The sequence below is a fragment of the Brassica napus genome, chromosome C2 (assembly GCF_020379485.1).
Source record: "Brassica napus cultivar Da-Ae chromosome C2, Da-Ae, whole genome shotgun sequence".
In the NCBI taxonomy this organism is placed as follows: domain Eukaryota; kingdom Viridiplantae; phylum Streptophyta; class Magnoliopsida; order Brassicales; family Brassicaceae; genus Brassica; species Brassica napus.
The window spans coordinates 57,506,927-57,527,709 of NC_063445.1; the positions used below are offsets into that span (position 1 = coordinate 57,506,927).

Sequence of the window (20,783 nt, forward strand, 5' to 3'; positions counted from 1 at the left end):
CTGTACTTCATTTGCTTCCGCAAGCAAAGGAAAGCCACTTGAATTCTGTTACTCACAGCTCCTAGTGATCTGTTACTCCACATTAATTTATTTATTTAATAAGACAATTAATACAAAATCATGGTTTCCTGTTATAAAATGATTTGTAGCGTTTCATAGATTTAAAGAGTTGGAACAACCTTTACAGCATGCAAGTGAACCTATATCCTTCGGCTATGCAATATTACCACTTTATTTGAACCGTTTCCTTTGACCATGAGATTAAAATATTTGACATGTGAGGTAAATTGGCTTGATGCCAACCTGTTAACCTTCAACCTCAGAATTACTCGATTCAGAAAAATATACATCTAAATTTCTCAGACTATTAGATTGATGGTAGGTCTGAAATTACGGCCCATTCAGAACCATAAACCCCCGTTTATGAAAAGTTAATTCGGAAAATCTTGTTATCATCGTTACCCAAAACCATAATAGTCATGAGATGAGACTGATGATTGCAGAATTACATGGCCCGACCTAATAAGAATATAAAACTGCAGCCCACTAAGCAATGGACATATATAGCAAAGCAGTGTTATGGTAGGCTGTTTATAGAAGTCTCCAACGACAGCGGTTCATCGCATTAGTTTTATGTCGCAACTATTTTATTAGTATGTGGGAAAAGGAAAACGTTCAGTGCGTCACTCGTGACATCTTTGCATGCTGAGCCTCGCTTTAGCTGCGTGGAGAATGACAATAGAAGAAGACTTCTATTAGACTATTACAAAACTAATATCTTTTAGAATTATACAATGTTATAGGTAGGCCTCTGAAGCGAATTCGCTTTTTTCTTGCTAAGTAGCCTAACTTTTTTTTATCCCTTAGTTTTAGTCCTTTTAAATCGTGCTTACTAGATTAATTAACTCTGCATCTCCCTTATATTGCATTACATTGCATGTGATCTTCTTTTACATATACAAAAATGGTTGTTATGATTAGCCTTCCATAAAAAATAAGATTTCTCAAAAGCCTAAACCATTGTTAGATGTTATATTATTATTTCACCCACTCAGAGCATCTCCAATGGAGAGTTTTACCCATTGGAGTTAGAAACTTGCCATATATGTATAGTATATATTGTATATGTGTATGTAGTTGTGAGGTCCATTATTTTAAGAAGAACCCCTCTTAAAGTCTTTTTTTTTGTAACACTGTTTAATTCAAACATGAGGAACAAAGTTTCGAGAATACAAACTCAAAACAGAAGTTACACACTCCCCAGTAGGTGATATAAGTAAAGCTCAACCAAGCAAAAACAACAATCCATATTAGAAAAAGATCAAACCAACATACTGGTTTTTGTGGACCAATTCCATGGCATCTCGTCTTCAAATCCAACTTGCTCAAAGCTGTAACCAAAGGAGACATTACTTGCTATCTACATAGCAGAGGAAACCACCAGTCTGTTTACTGAGACAATTTCAAAAGTCTCGAGAATATTTCATCGAGTAAAGAGTTGCTTTCCAGTCAGCACAAACTGGCGGGACAAAAGGTAAATATGAATCTCTTGCTTAACCCTCCCCAGATAATCATAGATCTCGGTGAAGCCACAAGTGCAATTCATTTAACCTACAACAACAAACGGTTGACGTATAACATCGAACAAGCTTGAACCAATAAAAGACTGGTCCTAGCATGAAGCACAAGAGCAGAACGATAGCACCACCACAGAACCGTGCCTGATACCAAGCAGATCAAGCATTGGCTTTGGGGCCAACAAGAAAATATTTATTTTAGGGGCCAAGAATAAGTGAAGTTTCTCTCTAGTTCTGGTGGCAAAAGCTAGATATGTAACAGCGGGAGGTTATAGGTTCGAATCACATGGGAACCACCTTTTAATATTTTCATGTTTTATTTAGATAATGGGCCAAATTTTTTTTTTTGCTTCTGGGCCCGAAATTTTCAGGCCCGACCCTGCCACCAGACCGTCAAACAAGCTTGAACCTAGAAGAACCACCAAACAATCTTTCAAACAAAAGTAGAGGGAATACCCGAGATGAAACGAACATGAGCACAACCTGGATAGAACACATCAACGAAGACTAGCATCATCTTAGTGAACCCGTCAGTAGGCTCGATTAAACACAAATCCATAAATATGAGGCCTTAACCAAAGAGACGAAGAACCATTACCGCCATGACCAGGTTTACCATGGTACGCAACAATGACAAACACCAGCAGTGAACAAACCCACCAGTTGCACCCGCCGAGCTTCACCAGTTCCCACGAGGAAGATACAAACCTCGAGACTCCATCCCGTTCAGATGAGCCTGAAACCGATAGAGAAAGTGGGGACGACGTCGGCAAGACAAAACGATTGCACCAGCCTACAACAAATCAGATCCAAACTTGTAACCACTAGTTCTGCATCTAAAAAAAACATAACCAAGATTGTAGATCAAAAGGGAGGGAGAGAGAGAGAGAGACACTCCCGGCGGTGGCGAGGAGCGCCAACCGCCGGAAAAACCAGAAAAGATTGAACGTCGGTGTTCTTTAGTCAAGAAAGAATCCTCTTAAAGTCTCTTAAAGCATGATTAACCCGAGTTCTTAATTTGGAGTTCTCAACTCATGATTTGACACTTTATTGTTTTTTTTTTTACACTTTTCGGCTAAGAACCGACTCTTATATCTCTTATTTAAGAGACAGTTCTTAGCTTTTCTTAGTTAAAAGCTAAGAAACGGTTCTTAGCCGAAGCTAAGAACCCCATCCTAAGAGTCCGGGTTAATCATGGTTAGGCCTGAGCATTTTACCCGAACCCGAAGATCCGAACCCGAAGACCCGACCCGAAAAAACCCGGTTCGGGTAGGAACCGACCCGATCAAATTACCCTATCAGGTCTTGTTGCAGAGGACCCGCAGGTCTTGGACCCGACCCGACCCAAACCCGAAACCCGATGGGTATCCGAATTAATAATGTAAATTAAATAAAATGCATAAATGGGGAATCTAAGACGGGTTATTCGTCTAGAGAACATGGGGGTCAACCACTAGGAGACAACAAATTGTGTTGTATCTCGCATAGTTTAACATATATACAGATTTTAATATAATAAAAACACAAATTCTGAATAAAATTTCGAATATTTTCGTATATATAAATATTTTTCAGATATTTTTTTGTATGTTTAGGTCTTTTTTAAATCGAACCCGACCCGAAACCGAACCGAATCCGAACCGATAAGTTCTAGTTACCCGAATGGGTCTAACTATCTAAGACCCGATCCGACCCGGACCCGGCACGATCCGAACCGACCCGGAACCGAGAATTTGAAATTACCCTATCGGATCCTAAACTCTTAGATCCGAAAGATCCGGATCTGAAAGGACTCGATCCGAACCCGACCCGACGACCCGAATGCTCAGACCTAATCATGGTCTTAAAGCAAACTCCAACGGTAGAATCCCAATCGGAGTTGCTCTCAAATAACCAGGTATGGAAGCCAATTATCGCCCTTTTGCAAATTTCATCAATTACTTCACCAATTATTGCCCTATTGCAAATTTCATCGATTACTTTACCTATGATTACCCTCGCTTACTATGATAAAGAATGATTAGTGGATTCCTAACCCGTTGGGAAAAGGACTCGTAAAAATATTTTTTTTAATGAATGGCTGAGAGAAGACACGACTTTTTGCGGAGACATGGTGCCGCTCACACCCATCATCTTGGAATCTTGACTACCCTCTCTCTCTCAAAGGGTAACTTCATAATAACGTTTTAAAACACATACAGATTATGAAAATGCAATCTATTACTATTTCTTTGGGGACAAAGAGCAGTAGTTAATTTTTCAAAAAAGTATATAAAAATATGGTGTAAGGTTAAGAATCTTCTACGGCGGCGAGCCTCACGCACAAGGACGCTTGCCTTCCTAAGTTATATGTCTCTTTAGCTCTTTATTATTCAATTTTTTTTCTTTTAAATCCCAACTTGGGTTTTTAATATATAGTATTTATGTGTATATAACTATATATATATGGTCGTCTATCTTCAGAAACATATAATCTATCTTTCTTTCTGTGCAAACATCACTTTCTTGCTCCCAAAGCAAATCTTCTTCTTCTTCCTTTATTCTCCAAGACATCAGCAACAACTGGACAGACTCTGTCGGAAAGAGAATCAAAAGTAAAAAAAAAAGTCACAAAACTCAGCAAAGAAACTAGTTAAATCTTGTCGGAAATAAAGAATGAGTTGCAATGGCTGCCGTGTGCTCCGAAAAGGTTGCAGCGAGAACTGCATCCTCAGGCCATGTATCCAATGGATAGAAACCGCCGACGCTCAGGGACACGCCACCGTCTTCGTCGCTAAATTCTTCGGCCGCGCCGGTCTAATGTCTTTCATCTCCGCCGTACCGGAATCTCAACGTCCCGGTAATTAACCTAACTAAACCAGATCTCCAACGATATTACATTTTGTTTTCTCAGGTTTTCTATCTAATCTTTGGAGCTGTTTTTTTTTTTTGGCGCAGCTCTGTTTCAGTCTTTGCTATACGAAGCTTGTGGGAGAACAGTGAATCCAGTCAACGGAGCTATAGGAATGCTGTGGACGGGTAACTGGAATATCTGCCAAGCTGCGGTTGAGACGGTGCTTCGCGGCGGTTCTTTGAGACCCATCCCTGAGCTTCTCGCTCACGGCGGCGGATTCGCCGGGTTTCCATCGGTTACATCGGAAGAAGGGTCTGAGATCTGCACGGGAATGCTGAATCTTAATGATGGTTCCAGCGACCGTAACATCTACCATCATTCTAGATTCTCAAGCTCTAGATCCAGATCTACGCTGGACTCTTCTGCCAAGAAGCGTAGGCGAGTTGATTCTTCGGAGCTCGATCTTTCACTAAACCCTAATTTATCCACTAAAACAACGCCTTCTCCCACACGGCAGCGATCAGGAACACCGTCCATGAACTCTGAGGAGTCAGTGGCGACGACGACTACTACCACGACGTCGTTTTGTGATGCCACCCCCACAGGTGAACGGTACGGTAACGGCGGAGGAGGAGAGGCCAGCAAGCTGCTTAACCTTTTTGTTTAAGGAAACTTTCTCTGATTTACTTAGGGTTCAAAAATGTAATTTTACACAATGTCTTCCCTCTTTTCGTGGATACAAAAATATTTGGACCGACGAGTTAGCTATGCAGTTTTGTTCTCTCCGTTTATAGTTATTAATTTAACCAATGTTTAACTTTGTTGAGTGAAAATGATAATTCGTCTCTATTTTCACACTTCACGAGACGGTAAGAACATATTAATCATTCGTTTGGAGTTGTTGTATATAGAATAAACTCGAGCTAATTACTACTTTTCACCAGTTGTTCATCATCTTTCCCAATAATTTTCAGTTTCAAACTAGTAGTTATCATTATTCACCGATCACCATAATGCTGCTGCGTATATGTGCATATGTGATATGTCATGTTTGATTCTTGGATATTTAACGTTTACCAAAAATTAACATGTAAAATACTGATGTATATACTACATAGCAAGTTAAATTCTGTAAAAAAAAAAATCTCAAACAATATACTTAGCGGGGGCTCCTAGCACATTAAATAAACTAAATTTTTTTTTTTTTTTTTGAAAATAAAGATCGAAACAAATAAAATATTTGTGTCGTACATATACTCATATTAAAATAATAAAGATGGATATGCAATATCTAAGCATGTGGTTGGAGAGGCGTAGAGGAGGCACACATGACTCAGAGCCCTTTGTTTTAGAGGCGGCTTTTGGACGACGCAAAGAGCCATTTTCTTCCTCCACCCATGGAATACTTAAAACACACTCTCCTTTTTTCTCCATCTTCATATTATTATTCGCTTATAACTTTGTTAATGTTATCTCAAAAAAACATTATCACAATCACTTCTTTTGTCATATTGAACTCTTTCTTATTTGATATATATATATTATACAAAAATTATACATTTGTTTTATAAAAAGTAAACTGATAAAATGATATCCTGACCTATGCCCCATAAAAATTTGCCAACCATCCCAATGGCAATCAAAAGGCAGTGATGGTCTATGTCATCTTTACTGGCTTTTTCTGACTACTATGACTTTTAGTATAATTTTAATCAGTTTCTCCTAATCACGGTTTCTCATTGCCTACACATCCACAGGCTTTTTTTAATGAACCAGAATTTTAAATGCAAAATAAAAATGTCAATGAAATAAGAAAAAAATAATCACATTCTAGCTAGCTCGAATTTTCAAGGAATTAATAGGCTTTGTTCATTCTATCATTTATTTCATTTTGTTTTCAGTTCTTATCAATACGATACGAGATATTGTTGTCGTCAATAGATTAGCTCAATGTTGTTGTCACTTCGTCCCTGATCCCAGGATTTATCTCCACCGATATTGGGGAACGTCAGGGATGGTCCAACACTCCCATGTCATCATCCAGCTGCTCCGTCCATTCCACCTATATAGCCAAAGATGATATGATCAACGACTTGTCTCCTCAAGATACAAATTGAAGTCAAATAAATAATGTTAAGAAACGGATAGAATGGCTCGTGCTGGATGTAAAAAGCCGTAGTTGTAATTGGACCTGGTAGGGCACATTATGTCTTTTTCCATTACCTTACGCATCCGAGCCCACTTGCTGACTTAAATTACATTTAACTTTATCTGGTTCAATGTTATCATATCTACTTATCAGAATAAATAAGCGATCCATCGTCGTGGGAGAGTCCAAGAGACATATGCCCCTTCAACAATTTTATTGGTCGTACTCTTAAAATTCATCTCTTAATCCACGCACTTGTATTGTCTACGTTATTACGTCATCCACTATCAATACTTTTGACAAAGAGAAATTAAATTACTATTGATTATATTCTCTTGTTTGTTGATTCCGTTCCACACATGTCGGATCTTACTTACGTAATTAGTAATATACGCTTTTAAGGTTTATAATTTCATTGACTTCAGAGTATTGGTCCAACTCCAACGGAGGTATAGTAAGGATTGTAATGCAAGCAAATGAAAGAGTCAAAATGTCGATACTTGGGGAAGATTGGGCTGCAAAGCTTGAGACGTTCCGGTTAGCTACACGATTTGCATGCAGGTTTTCAGACAAGATAACTCTATAACTATATATATCTGATTCTTCAATTACAGAGTTTGTGTTGAACAACATCTTTAGATTTTGTGTTTAAATATGTCTTGGTTTTTTTTTTTGAAACAGTCTTGGGATTTATTTATTGTGCTGATTTTGGATGCTTAGGTTTTGAAACAGTCTTGGGATTTAATTATTGTGCTGATTTTGTTTGGGCTCTTTTCAATTTCCTTAGTTTTAAAGAAATTTCAGTGACAAAAAAAGGTTTTGATTCGTTAAACAACTTCCATAGAAGAAATAAGGTAATTAATATTGAAGCCAAAAGAAATAAAACAAGGATATATATAATAATTTTTAAATGTTTGTCAATAATACAAGAAGCAAAAATAAACAGAAAACAAAAAAATCGTAATCGGTCAAGAATCAAAATGCTGTAAGAAAAAAACTCAAAAACGGAATTTCAAATTTTCTGTATTCCCTCTTAGTTAAACGCTCCACAGTCACGACGAATGTTACCATTGTGTCCAGTTTTAACGCCAACGCGGCCAAGCTTGGTCATAGCTTTAACAAAGGCGGCGTTGAAAGCAGCTGAGTTCTTGGCCCAAGAGTCAACGGTGGGCCTAGAGCGACGATCGGTGTAGAGAACTTGGTCTGAAGTGAAGAGTCCTTTGCCTTGTTGGAGATTCTTGAAGTAAATGTTGTCGATCTTCTTTGGAGTGATTGGGTCAATGTTAATAGCGATTCTTGGGTCAACGTTCTTGGGCCAAGCCAATCGAAGGTCCTTAGCATAGCCTTTGTTTAGAGCTGGATCAATGATATGTGTGCGATTGAAGTTGTAGATTCTGTTGAATACTTTGTTACAATGGGCGAATCCGAGGGTGTGAGCCGCTGCATGGAGAAGTTTTAAAAGGTTTAAATTAAACTAGAATCCTACCCGCGTTTGTTAAAACGCGGATAATGTTTTTAACAATTTAAAAGATTTGACGAAATCTTTTGCTATAAGCATTTAATAAATACAATTTCAGTAAGTTTAATGTTAATTTAGGCATGGATTTCATATATATTGTAGTCACCAACCTATTGTTACACAGTAATAATTCCATTGACTCCATCATTATTTGGGTTTAGTAATTCGATGTCTTTCATTATTAAGCTGGTAAACCCGTTAAAAAAAAAACTACGTTGAACAAACGCATTAAAGAAAAAAGGGCTTTTTGCAGAATTGACCTATAACTTAAAGTCAAACACAAAACTAACCTCCTTTTTTTTTGAAAATTGGTTTTGCCCTATTCACCCCACAAGTTCATATAATTTACGAAAATGCCGTCAAATTTTTTTTTTTTTTTTCGAAAATGACATTTTTACTCTCTCACCATCATCATCTTCAAGTAATTACAAGATTGTCATTGTCATCAATACCACAACCACCATGAACAACCAATTTGAAGCTCTTAATGCTCCCAAAATCGATTTACCCTTCTTCTTTTTCCATTCTTGTGAACTAAACACAACATATCTCTCACTTTCTCTCCACAATGAGCTAAAAAAACCCAAGATTTTGATTCTAAATTTTTTATGGTTCATAGAGTCATAGAAGCTAACGATTCTGGGTGGGTTACTTTCGTTTGTGATTCTTTGTGCTTGGAGAAGCCTTATGTATGCTAAGGAACTTATCTCACCAATTTAAGGTATGACATCGAGTTTTTTTCCAGATCTGTTCGTCAGACGACTTACTTGGGAAGTCGTCTGGCTGTAGACAACTTACCTGGAAGTCGTCTGGTCAACGCAGAGGTTATTTTTGCAATTGACTTTGAAATCTGTAACCTGAGACGACTGAAAGTTAAGTCGTCTGTTTTTGTTTGGTTTCAAAAAAATTTCCAAAGAACCTAGACGACTTACATTTCAGTCGTCATAGGTTAGTTTTGCATTTGACTGGATAATTTCAGAAGTTTGACTTCCCCAGACGACTTACATTTCAGTCGTCTGGCGAAAATTAAAATAATAATATTTTTTTAAAAGTAGACGACTTACAGTTAAGTCGTCATAGGTTAGTTTTGCAATTGAAAAAAAAAACTTCAAAATTTAATTATACACAGACGACTTATACTTCAGTCGTCCACGAGACGACTTACTTGTAAGTCGTCCAGGATTTTTTTCTGAGATTCTGGTCAAACCTCGTAAATCCTGGACGACTTACATTTCAGTCGTCTCGTGGACGACTGAATTATAAGTCGTCTGTATATAATTAAATCTTGAAGTTTTTTTTTTCAATTGCAAAACTAACCTATGACGACTTAACTGTAAGTCGTCTACTTTTTAAAAAATATTATTATTTTAATATTCACTAGACGACTGAAATGTAAGTCGTCCAGAAAAGTCAAACTTCTGAAATTATCCAGTCAAATGCAAAACTAACCTATGACGACTGAAATGTAAGTCGTCTAGCTTTTTTGGAGTTTTTTTTTAGCCAAACAATAGTAGACGACTTATTTTTCAGTCGTCCGAAATAACAGATTTCAAAGTCAATTGCAAAAATAACCTCTGTGTTGACCAGACGACGTATAGTTTAGTCGTCTAGACAACTTAGATTGAAGTAGTCCGCGTCTTCTCCGCTAGTTTTTAAGTCTTCTACGTTAGTTTTTGAATAACTTGTATTTTTAAGAGTGATAAGTAACTTCAAGATATGTAAAACTCATATTTACAAAATATGTTATCTCCCTTAGTTTTACTAAATTTGACTAAGTTTTTCAACGCAAACTTATAATAAAATATGATATGCTTTGACTAGTTACTATTGTTTGTTTCCATCTCTTAAGTATTATTGTTATAGACAATAATGATGACTATTGTTATGAGTTGGAAGAAGGGTTAAAATACTTCTTAAAATATTGTATCAATATAAAGCTACCAACATTCTTGTTTATTAAGATGAAAAAAAGGCCATTGGAGTTTATTATTGCATATGAGAGATCCAAAGATAAGAAAAAGGCTACTGAAGTCTATTATTTCATTGATTTGTAAATGTGTAAACACATTGTTAGCACATTTAATACATCTTGGAAAACATTATTACTGATTTTACAAAAAATTCACAACTAAAAGAGTAGACATGCAATTCACAAAACAGACCACAAACAAAACTATTATAGATCATTCATCTACAAAGACAAGCTTGGATTCCACTTGAGTAGACAAGACCACACGACTTTTAAGAAGTCCAGACGACTTCTAAGAAGTCCAGACGACTTCCAAGAAGTTCAGACGACTTTGTCAGAAGACTTTTAGGAAGTTCAGACGACTTCCAGACGACTTTACAGGAAGTCCTGACGACTTTACAGGAAGTCCTGACGACTTTACAAGAAGTCCAGACGACTTTGTCAGAAGACTTCCAAGAAGTCCAGACGACTTCCAGACGACTTCCAGACGACTAACAGGTAAGTCGTCCCAGAAGTCTTCCAGATCTGAAAAACCTGCATATTAAATCCAGATCTGAAAAACCTGCATATCCAAAAACGTTCAAATGGCTTAAAAACAGAAAAAATGAGTGAAAGATTAGATAAATCTACCTTTACAGAACACACAAAAATACATATCTAAAAATAATAGATCTACCTTTAAATTAGTGGAAGATGAGTACCATCTAATTAAAAACCTGCAAAAAAGATAGATTAGTAAGAAAGACGTGAGACAAAACTGGAAAATTCATATAAAGTTTGGTGTTTTCAAGTCAAAGAGATTAGAGTGGGTTTGGAGAGTTTTAGTTTGGAAAAAAAGTAAGAACTTTATACAACAAGAAGTTCCCAAATGAAGAAAAATCAGACATAAGAACTTACCAAAACGCTCAGATCTATTATGAAAGGGAGACTTTGTCAGAAGACTTCCATGAAGTTTAGACGACTTCCTGGAAGTCCAGACGACTTCCCTGAAGTCCAGACGACTTCCCTGAAGTCCAGACGACTTCCTGGAAGTCCAGACGACTTCCTGGAAGTCCAGACGACTTCCTGGAAGTCCAGACGACTTCCAAACGACTAACAGGTAAGTCGTCCAAGAAGTCTTCCAGATCTGAAAAACCTGCATATCAAATCCAGATCTGAAAAACCTGCATATCCAAAAACGTTCAAATGACTTAAAAATAGAGAAAATGAGTGGAAGATTAGATAAATCTACATTTATAGAACACACAAAAATACATATCTAAAATTAATAGATTTACCTTTAAATTAATGGAAGATGAGTACCATTTGATTAAAAACCTGTAAAAGAGATAGATTAGTAAGAAATACATGAGACAAAACTGAAAAATTCATATAAAGTTTGGTGTTTTCAAGTCAAAGAGATTAGAGAGAGGTTGGAGAGTTTTAGAATGATGAACATTACATTTTTGTTGCAGCCATTTGAGAGGAGGAGAGAGAATGTGTAAATTTTTCTTTATATAGGGAGACAAAAAATTCAATTAGATTAAATATTTTTTACTCAGACGACTTCCTGAACGACTTACATTTCAGTCGTCTGGTGAAGAAATTAAAACAGACGACTTACATGTAAGTCGTCCAGAAGAGTTTAATATTTTTAGCGGGAAATTAAATATTTTTAGCGGGAAACTAAAATAGAAGACTTTCCAGACGACTTACAAGTAAGTCGTCTGGTTTAAATTATTTAAGCGGAAAAATAATTTTTTTAAAAAATTTTAGGCGGAAATATTTGGACGACTTACATGTAAGTCATCTGTTTTAATTTCTTCACCAGACGACTGAAATGTAAGTCGTCCGAGTAAATTATTCAACAGACGAATAAAATATACGTCGTCCGAGTAAATTATTCAACAGACGACTGAAATATAAGTCTTTCACACCCTAAACATAATCCCTAAACTTAATTATCTAATTAAAGACTTCATAAAATCAAATCAAACTTGAAAAGTGTTTACTATACACATAAATAAACACATATAGGTGAAAACTAATTTTTGAAAAAAATATTTTAGTTTTCCAAAATCTAACCCTAACAATACATACAATACTACAACATATGTTTGCCAAACTCCTAAACCAAAATATTTCATGATTCAGTACTTCCACTCATCTATCTTCAAAACAAATCAATTTTATCATATCTTAATTTATATCACTTAAAACTGTTTATAATTACTTGATTTTTATTTTTCACGCATCAAAATATTTTTTACAAGATTTATAAATTATTTTTAAAATAAACCGGTACCAGACGACTTACACTTCAGTCGTCCAGACGACTTCCAACATCTCAGACGATTTACTAGGGCTATATTCGTAAAAATGGCTTCTGTTTTTTTGTTTGGTCACAAGGGGCTGAGCTGTAATTTCACTAGGCTTTTAGGTTAGTTTTGCATTTGATTCAAGTTTAGGTATAAGTTTGAGGTTAAAATCAAGTTGTGGGTTAGTTTTGGCAAAAACGCCAAGAAAAAATTACCTAATTTATCAATATATAGACATGCTTTTTGTTGGAAATTAATAATTAATTAGATATGTATGATTTCATTTTAGTTCAAAATGACAACCTTTTAATAGTAGATAAAAATAGAATTCTAAATTAATAGATTGGATAGTTAAAGAAAATTAAATAATGATGCTGTAGATTAATTGATTCATGTTTTTCGTGAAGAACAAAATTCTAATACGTGTTACTTTGATTCAAACGTTGAGAAAATGAGTTTCACCGAGGAAGATTCATTAATGTTAGAGCATATAAGGACAATAGGGTATATCAAGGAACATGTTCATGTGTTTGTTTGTTTCATAAGAAACAAAATTATAGAATGGGTTACTTTGGATGATTCAAACATTAAGAAAATGATCTTTTAGGTTCATGTGTTCGTGTGTTAGAACAAATAATTGGGATTTTGTGCCAAAAAAAAAAAACAAATAATTGAGAATAAGTATAGTTCAATGAGCAGGTTAGATCTGATAAGGAAAATTCAAATCGGTTAAGTCGTTTGACGTACCTGATGATCATGGTAGAATAAATTAATTGTTCATAAATAAGTATGTAAACCAAAATTTAGTCACAACATTCTTTAATAAGCCCAAATTTAAAACATGCCATGGTAATTTTCAAATAGGACTCTAATTTAATAGAATAGATATATTTTGCTGATCTAAATAATGTTTTTTTTAAAAAAATTGTTAGGATCTCACTTTTCACGTTAAGAAGTAGTGAAGTAAATCAAACTAGAGCTGGACCCACCCGGTCGGGCGGGTATTTTTTTTTGTTTACGTAATGTAACTAAATATTTTTACACCATTATATAATCTATAAAAATTATAATAAAATGATGACAAAAATACATCACATAATACATATATTGTTGTTACATAATTCCACTAATAGTAAAAATAAAATGATTTATATAACTATAAATGTAAATATCACTTGAATATTTGTTTTTATATAACCAATATCATTTTTATTTACCCGATATCGAGTTGGCTAGTGGTAAATGAAATGCTAGTAGCCTTTCATTGGTCGGGTTTGATACGCGTTGGAAATAATTATTTACAACATTTAAGTTCCCAGTAAAAAGAGAAACCACTTTTTCATTTTTTAGGAATATACTTTTGTTTTTTATCATGTATTATGTATTTTTTTATTATGACATTACGCATAATAATTAAAATATATATTTTTAGTTTATTTTTAGTTATATGCATTACTCATTCCAACCCGCTATATAAGTAGTCTTAATTTTTAATTTCTCAACCCGATATATAAATATTCGTCATGCATTTTTAGTAAAATATTTATATTATACTTATTAAAATGAGTAATTTGTTAGAATGAGTAATTACATTTCTTTATATTATTATCAAATTAATTTTATTTTAACTTATTGACTTTAACATTTTATTATATGCAGGATTTTTATTTTATTTGAACTTTTTTTTCTTTTTTTTAGAACATTGTTATCTTGTCTAAATGTTTTTCTTTACATACAAAACTTGAAGAATATTCTTTTGAAACTTTCCCTATTACAATTTTCTCATAAGAAAAATTTTAGGTGTTTTTAACTTTTTAATACTAATACTTAAATGTACATGTTATTACCAAATCTAATATTTCAAATCCTTACTAAAGAAAAATAATTTAAGGTAAAATTCAATTGAACATATGTAATATCATACATAATTTAAAAAAAAAAAAATTAATAGCATTTTAGTTATATATATATATATATATATCTAAAACAATATCGTCAATTAAATAGATTAGTCAAATTGGTTATTTGAAAATTTTAATTAGGTACAAATTTAGAATTATCAAGTAAAATGGATCTTTTTAAAGATGTTCTCATTATTAAGTTTTTATTCCCAAATACGGCATATCCTTTAAATTTTATAAATATTGTTAATTGATTTCATTAAAAATAAAATTTTAAAAATGTAATAAAAAATTATTTAATAGAGGATAATACCCACAAATTTATGGAAAGAAGTTTTCTACTTTACATATTAAGGTTTATAGTATTAATGTGCATTAAGTGTAATATTTATCATGAATTTGTTGTGAAATAGATTTAGGAAAAAATTAATTTAGATTTAAGTTTATTAATTGATTCAGTAGCATTGTATCTATATTATTAAAAGAGAAGTATCCATTTGAAAATATTCTTAGTTCATTAATTAAACTCCCTATTTTTTTTGCTTATCTTTTTCAGTTGCATTTATGAAATATCCTAAAACAAATAAAACTGCCTAATTCATTACTTGTCTTTTCAGTTACATTAATGAAATATGCTTAAATGAATTTAAACTTTCTATTTTATTGTTTGTCTTTTTCAGTTACCTTAATGAAATATTCTTAAATAAATTTGGACATAGTGTCATTTAATCAACCAAAAAAACTCATGAGTTATCCTTACGTGCATAATTTTAATAATGGAGATTTTTAAAAACGTGCATCATTAAAATGTTACCTAAAACATGCAACACTAATATATAACATGCATCAATAAAACTAGAATTTGACTCACACAATTGTACGAATATTATTTTCAGTTGATTAAATTTAAAAATAATTATTTATTCAAAAAATATTTAAGAATGACTATGTTTTTAAAAATTATATGGTATTATTTGCTCAAAACTCATTTGTCATTTGATAAATTGTTAGAAAGAAAATTTTAGTATAATATAACTCAGTTGTCATTTGCTAAATTTATGATTTTTATTTTTATTTTTTATTATTTAATTATAATATTTTTATTTTATATTTGAAAGATAAATGAATTTTCTTTCAAACAATATTTTTGTAAATGTATTTTTTTAAAAATAATCAATTAAAATTGTTATTATCATTGAATATCATTATTTTTGACATAATTTGAGTTTTCGTTTACATCAAAACTTATCATATTTTAGGATAATTATAATTTAAAATGTAATTTTCATATTTTTCAAACAAATTCTAAAAATATTTTTTAAATATTTTGTTATAATTTTTAAAAAAATATTGAGTTGCATTTCAAATAAAAATGTAAAGATATTAAAAATATTCTAATTAAAATATGTAAAATTTAATATATTTTTTAAAAAATGGTCAAAAAAAAAATTACACATAAAATAATCATGATTTTTGTTAACTGGGCGGATCATTATTTATATGATATCGCACACAAAAGAAAAATTTCTGTTTTTAAAATTATCTAATTAACTATATACTCATTTTTTTTATATGATATCACACATTCGTAAAAAAATAGATAGTTTAAGATGCAAAAAAAAAATATTTACTTAATGAATATAATATGAACGAATATTAAAAATACATCATTTAATAAAATAAATAATTAAAAACTGAAAATTCATATCCGAGCTGGCGCGCGGATCAGGGTCTAGTTGTAATTAAGTTGTAAATATTAAGATTATTTCTTATTTGTACTTCTATTTTAATAAAGTAGATATTTAATGTTAATATTACTACCTGAAAGAGCGATCATATCCTCTTGAGTAAGTTTGTTTTTGGCAAAGAGCTTGTTGAGTTTGTCAAAGTTGTCATTTGGTCCTGGCAAGTTTCCGTGGACGCTAGCAGCCGTCGACACCAAACCGTCACGCCTTCCGAGTTCCACTGGGTACGACGGTCCTTCAGCCTAAATCACATCCAAAAGCTACTTTTAATGTATCGGGTAGACTTGTGTTTTTTTTTGTTGGTTATAATTAAGGAGAATGTTTTGTACTAGTTATAGTTTCTTTAAGATTGATAAATGACTTTATATAACTCACCGCGACAACCACATCGCGGGTGGCTAGGGCAAGGATATCAGCACAAGAAACTTTGTTTCTACAGCTTGGGATTGCGTCAAGAGCTTTCTTGGCTTTGATCACAACATCAAATCCATCTCCGGCCAAAGACACGTTGTCTGGATGATCCTTCTCGGCCTTGTTGTTAGGCGTTGATTGAATCATGACCGACGCATCACATCCCTATATATAACAAGCAACATGTAAGTAAGTAAGTAACCATATTATAGAATTCAAATAAAGAAAAGCTATCAAAAGTTTCGAGCATTACGTTAACGAAGCAATCGTGGAAGAAGAGACGGAGAGTAGCTGGGATAGTAACGAATGTCTCTTTGACTTTTTGTTGGACAACTTTCCTCACGATAGCTTAAACATTAGGACATGACTTTCCGTAGAAATTGTGCTTGAGCTGAGCAGTGGTTGTGTCCGGAAACACAGAGATGGTAAGGCAAAGAGCCATGGCGAGAACCAGACCTAAACGCGCCATTTCGTCTGGGGATTAGAAAGTGATGTGTTTATATATGCCGAAAGATGGTACGAGCGAGTTGATGAGAAATGAGGAAACTATGGAACTGTATTTATAGGAATCGTCAATTGGACTTTATCATATTTTCTATTTTTACAAGATGTACGTGTTGTGAAGAAACTTTCAATTTGGTTCTAAGAACATATATATAACTTGGAGACACGATCTTGGTGATGGCCGACAAGTTGCTTCTCCCCAGTAATTTGGGATTAGAATTGGTAAAAGAAATGACATTTTAATTTTAATCGTTGATTTTGTAGATTGTTTACGTATGTATTTACTTCTTCATGCTGCTATGGGCCCACGTTTAATTGACTTTACGGGCCTTTTCTCTGATTTTTGTATTAAGTATTTTCAAAAGAGCATATTTTAGACGTTAACGGTAAAAAAAAAAACCTAATTTCTCTGACTGGACCCCTCGTCTTCACCTTCTTAGCGGCGCCTCTGGTTCTTCCGTCGATCGGCACGTGGTGGCTCCGTTAGCACCACCGCCGGTCCATCTCCCTTTATTTCTTTATTTAATGTCTAGGCCTTTTACACTCCTATGCATACTCGAAAACATATCAGAGAAAGGTATCGATTACGATCATCAATCAAACAACGGGTTCAATACTAATTTCTTCCTTTCTATTTTCTCTTCTACCTTTGCTCTTCCTCAATCTTCTCCCCTTTCTGTTCTACACAGATAAGCACAACCCCTGGGCTTATCATATTTCTTTTTCGATTGTAGTTTGTATGGTTTCTAGGCTTGGTGGTCGTGAATCTGAACAAGCTGAAGGTCTGTTTCAACGGCTCTCTTCTCGTCGCTGTTGTAGCGGTGCGGGGAATGGCTTTGGTGGAGTCCGTGAACGTCTTCGACGATGTGGTTTCTACTAGATCCGAGGTTCTGAAAAGCAAAAGGTTCAGTATCTGGAGTGGCCTTTACGGTGGTCTTGGGTGGTTTGGTCAAAGTCCGTCACCGGTGAAGATCAAAGGATTATGTTCACCTGGAGTTATCCTGTTTGCGGCCTCCAATTGTCGTAAGTTCTTATCGGTATTACGTTCTGGCTAGGAGTGTGGAGGAGTCGTTTTTGTGATGAGAAAAGATTCATTTGCCTGACTGTTCTGGGTTTGTACTTGCGATCTGGTTCGTGGTGGTAGTAAGTTCCGGTTCAGATATGCGGCTAAGTGTTTTACGAATCACTTCGGTTTTGGCGTCTAAGGATCTCAAGCTCTTGCGGTTTCAACTCTTTCCACACTCTCTATATGCTCGGTTGGTTGGGTATAGAAGGATGATTATGGTTTCAATAAATGTGGAGGGTTTCTGCTTTGGTTAGTGACAAGAGTGTTTTTCTCGGTTTTCATATGAAGATCCAAATGGGTTCTATTTGTGTTACGATATGGCTGGAGTCAATGGAAGTGCCGGCTTAATGCTGTGCAAGCTTTGAGATCTCTGCCAACTTGGTTCTTGGTTCTCTGGATAGGAAATATCTTCAAGTCCACAAACAAGCTTCCTTGACTTGTTTCTACCTGTAGTTTGAAGATCGGTGCACTCTTTCCCAGTCGTTGTTATCATCAGGACACCTGCTCGGTTCTCTCAATAAGATTTGCGGCTCAAATTTTAGTTTTCCATCTTTTCATTTTGTCCATTACCTTGTAGTTTCATTTGGCTCCGAAGGGACAATGATCCTTGTCGGCTCTTGGCTCTGGAAGGAATGTGTTCCTTGCCGGCTTGTGTAAAAACTTCCATGTTTTCGAATTAATCCAACGGATGACAAAAAAAAAGAGAGCATATTAGACAATTTTCTACGAAAAACTATAGTGTATATTACTTTTAATGGGTCAGGGAATCTAAAAGACTCCTTATAGCAACAAGAAGACATTTGACATTGGAAATTTAGCAAAGGATAATAAGATGCTCAAACGTGACCTTCGTGCATAGCAAAAATCGCAACAATTTATCTATTTATTGAATTTATAGGACTCGGTGAGTCGGTGACCAAATAATATTGTTGTCAACCAAGTCCATTTTAATAAAGATCTGTATATAAAGATTCTTAATCATGTCCATTTTTATTATTGTTGTCAACCATGTCCATCTTTACGTAGTTGTACAGTTTTGCTAGGTTAAACTCGTATGTCCATGGATCAAATCAATCGAACTTTGCAAAAGTTTAAAATTGTAATCTTTTTTTATTATGAAATTGTAATCATCTTTGTTAATATTCAATATCTTAAACCGTAACTAAAAAAATAATTGTAAAACTTATTAGCTTGATCTGTAAGATTGTTTTCTAAAAAGAGAAAATATGTTCAATAGATAGATTGCGGATATAGTTTTATATTGTCAAGGCACGTTTGAAAAACAAATTGATTGGTTGTAAGTTGTAACAAAAAAAATTGAACCCCTAAAAAGAAAAAAAAAATTAAACCCTTTTTCAGAAAACAGAAAGCGAACAGAAATTGAACCCAAATATATCTAGCAAAGTTTCAGCGATATAGAAAATACCTATTCTTTCTTTTTTTTCACTTTTACAATCTCACTTATTTCATACATAGACAAAATAAGAACAGATAAAGTGTTTGGGCTACGTCTTCCTCGTGTGGGCTTGTGTATCCGGTATCTTGTCCTATTTGATAGCCGGCTTTGTTTGTTTGTTCATGGTTTGTAATGGCTTTACTGTATGACTCCTTTCAATAATAATATATGTTAAAAAAAAGGAATTGATAAAGTAATATGGAATGCTCACAAGCAATCGTGGTATATCATTCACATACATAGTTACTAGTTTAGTTAGTATAGTTGTTTTTAGAATTTGTGCTTTGTTAACAGAAAAAAGTTTCTTCAAAGCTGTCTATACTATTTATTTCAGTATAAACAAGCAACGTTTGATAAAGCCAGAGGAGGCAGACTACTCTGTCTGGAAGAACTCCCTGGACACATACAAACCTGTTTTCCACACCAAAAATACTTGGAAGGGACCATTGTAGACTGGTACAGAGGTGTATAGTTCACGCATCATACGTCAAAGTACGCTTTCTTTACTTGGTTGGCCATTCTGAACCGTCTAACCACCGGGGATCGTATGCTTACTTGGAACACAAGCGTCAACCCGTCATGTGTTTTCTGTAATCAACTCGAAACTCGTAACCATTTATTCTTCTCATGTCCCTACACCTCTGCCGTCTGGACACAGCTGATGAGTGGTCTTCTTGGATCTCGTTTCACAATAATCTGGGAAGATATAATGGCTCTCACCATTGATAATAGTCAAGATATGATTACTACTTTCCTCACTCGCTATGGTTTTCAGGTCTCGTTCCATTCTCTTTGGCGAGAAAGAAACGACAGGCGCCATGGGGCTTCTCCAACCTCGATCTCCACCCTTGTTACTATGCTTGATAGGCATATTCGAAACCGATGTAGCTCCATCATAAAGTTGGGAGATCAAAAGTATGCTGCAAGTTTGAGTGTGTGGTTTGCTACACGTTAAAGAAGGAATGGCACGGGTAAACTAGAACGATAATTTCTTTTTATTACAAATTTGTAGCACTTGTTGCAAAGACATCTATTTTTTTTTTGAGTAAATTTAAGATATATTAAAAAAAAAAAAAAACGTTTGATAAAGCCGAGATGTTACCCATTAGTCATCATAATTGCCCATTGATAAAAAAAAAGTCATCATAATTGCCCTCAGTGATAGGCCTGGAACTTTTATCCGAGATCCGGATTCGATCCGAGATTCGATCCGGATCCGATCCGAAAATCAGGATATTCGGAGGGACCGAATCCGGATCCGGATAGTAAAATGTTGGATCCGTCAAAGCCGGATCCGGATCCGGATATTTTAATTTTTTAGTCTGGATATCCGGATCCGTAAGTTTTATTAATAAC

General features: G+C 34.3%; 2 protein-coding genes across 2 annotated transcripts; one reads left to right on the forward strand and one right to left on the reverse strand.

Moving 5' to 3' along the window:
- Positions 1-3,684: 3,684 nt before the first annotated feature.
- Positions 3,685-5,178, forward strand: LOC106431202 (LOB domain-containing protein 37-like). Its single transcript, XM_013872007.3, has 2 exons — positions 3,685-4,416; positions 4,515-5,178. Exons 1-2 carry the CDS (start codon positions 4,233-4,235, stop codon positions 5,075-5,077), a joined length of 747 nt encoding a protein of 248 aa, XP_013727461.2. The 5' UTR covers positions 3,685-4,232; the 3' UTR covers positions 5,078-5,178.
- A 2,414-nt stretch (positions 5,179-7,592) lies between these two features.
- LOC106431206 (peroxidase 73-like) lies at positions 7,593-16,870 on the reverse strand. Its single transcript, XM_048749266.1, has 4 exons — positions 16,757-16,870; positions 16,366-16,566; positions 16,067-16,232; positions 7,593-7,999 (listed from the first exon to the last, which is right to left on the reverse strand). The coding sequence occupies exons 1-4, from the start codon at positions 16,868-16,870 to the stop codon at positions 7,593-7,595; spliced, it is 888 nt and encodes a 295-aa protein (XP_048605223.1).
- Between the last annotated feature and the right edge of the window lie 3,913 nt (positions 16,871-20,783).

Excerpts from the sequence above, each read along its gene's own strand:
- LOC106431206 (XM_048749266.1), bottom strand. The coding sequence starts at position 16,870 with ATGGCGCGTTTAGGTCTGGTTCTCGCCATGGCTCTTTGCCTTACCATC. Across the intron at positions 16,233-16,365 it reads CCCGCGATGTGGTTGTCGCG|GCTGAAGGACCGTCGTACCC; the intron begins GTGAGTTATATA and ends GATGTGATTTAG. Across the intron at positions 8,000-16,066 it reads GGATATGATCGCTCTTTCAG|CGGCTCACACCCTCGGATTC; the intron begins GTAGTAATATTA and ends TTCTCCATGCAG.
- LOC106431202 (XM_013872007.3), top strand. The coding sequence starts at position 4,233 with ATGAGTTGCAATGGCTGCCGTGTGCTCCGAAAAGGTTGCAGCGAGAAC. Across the intron at positions 4,417-4,514 it reads ACCGGAATCTCAACGTCCCG|CTCTGTTTCAGTCTTTGCTA; the intron begins GTAATTAACCTA and ends TTTTTGGCGCAG.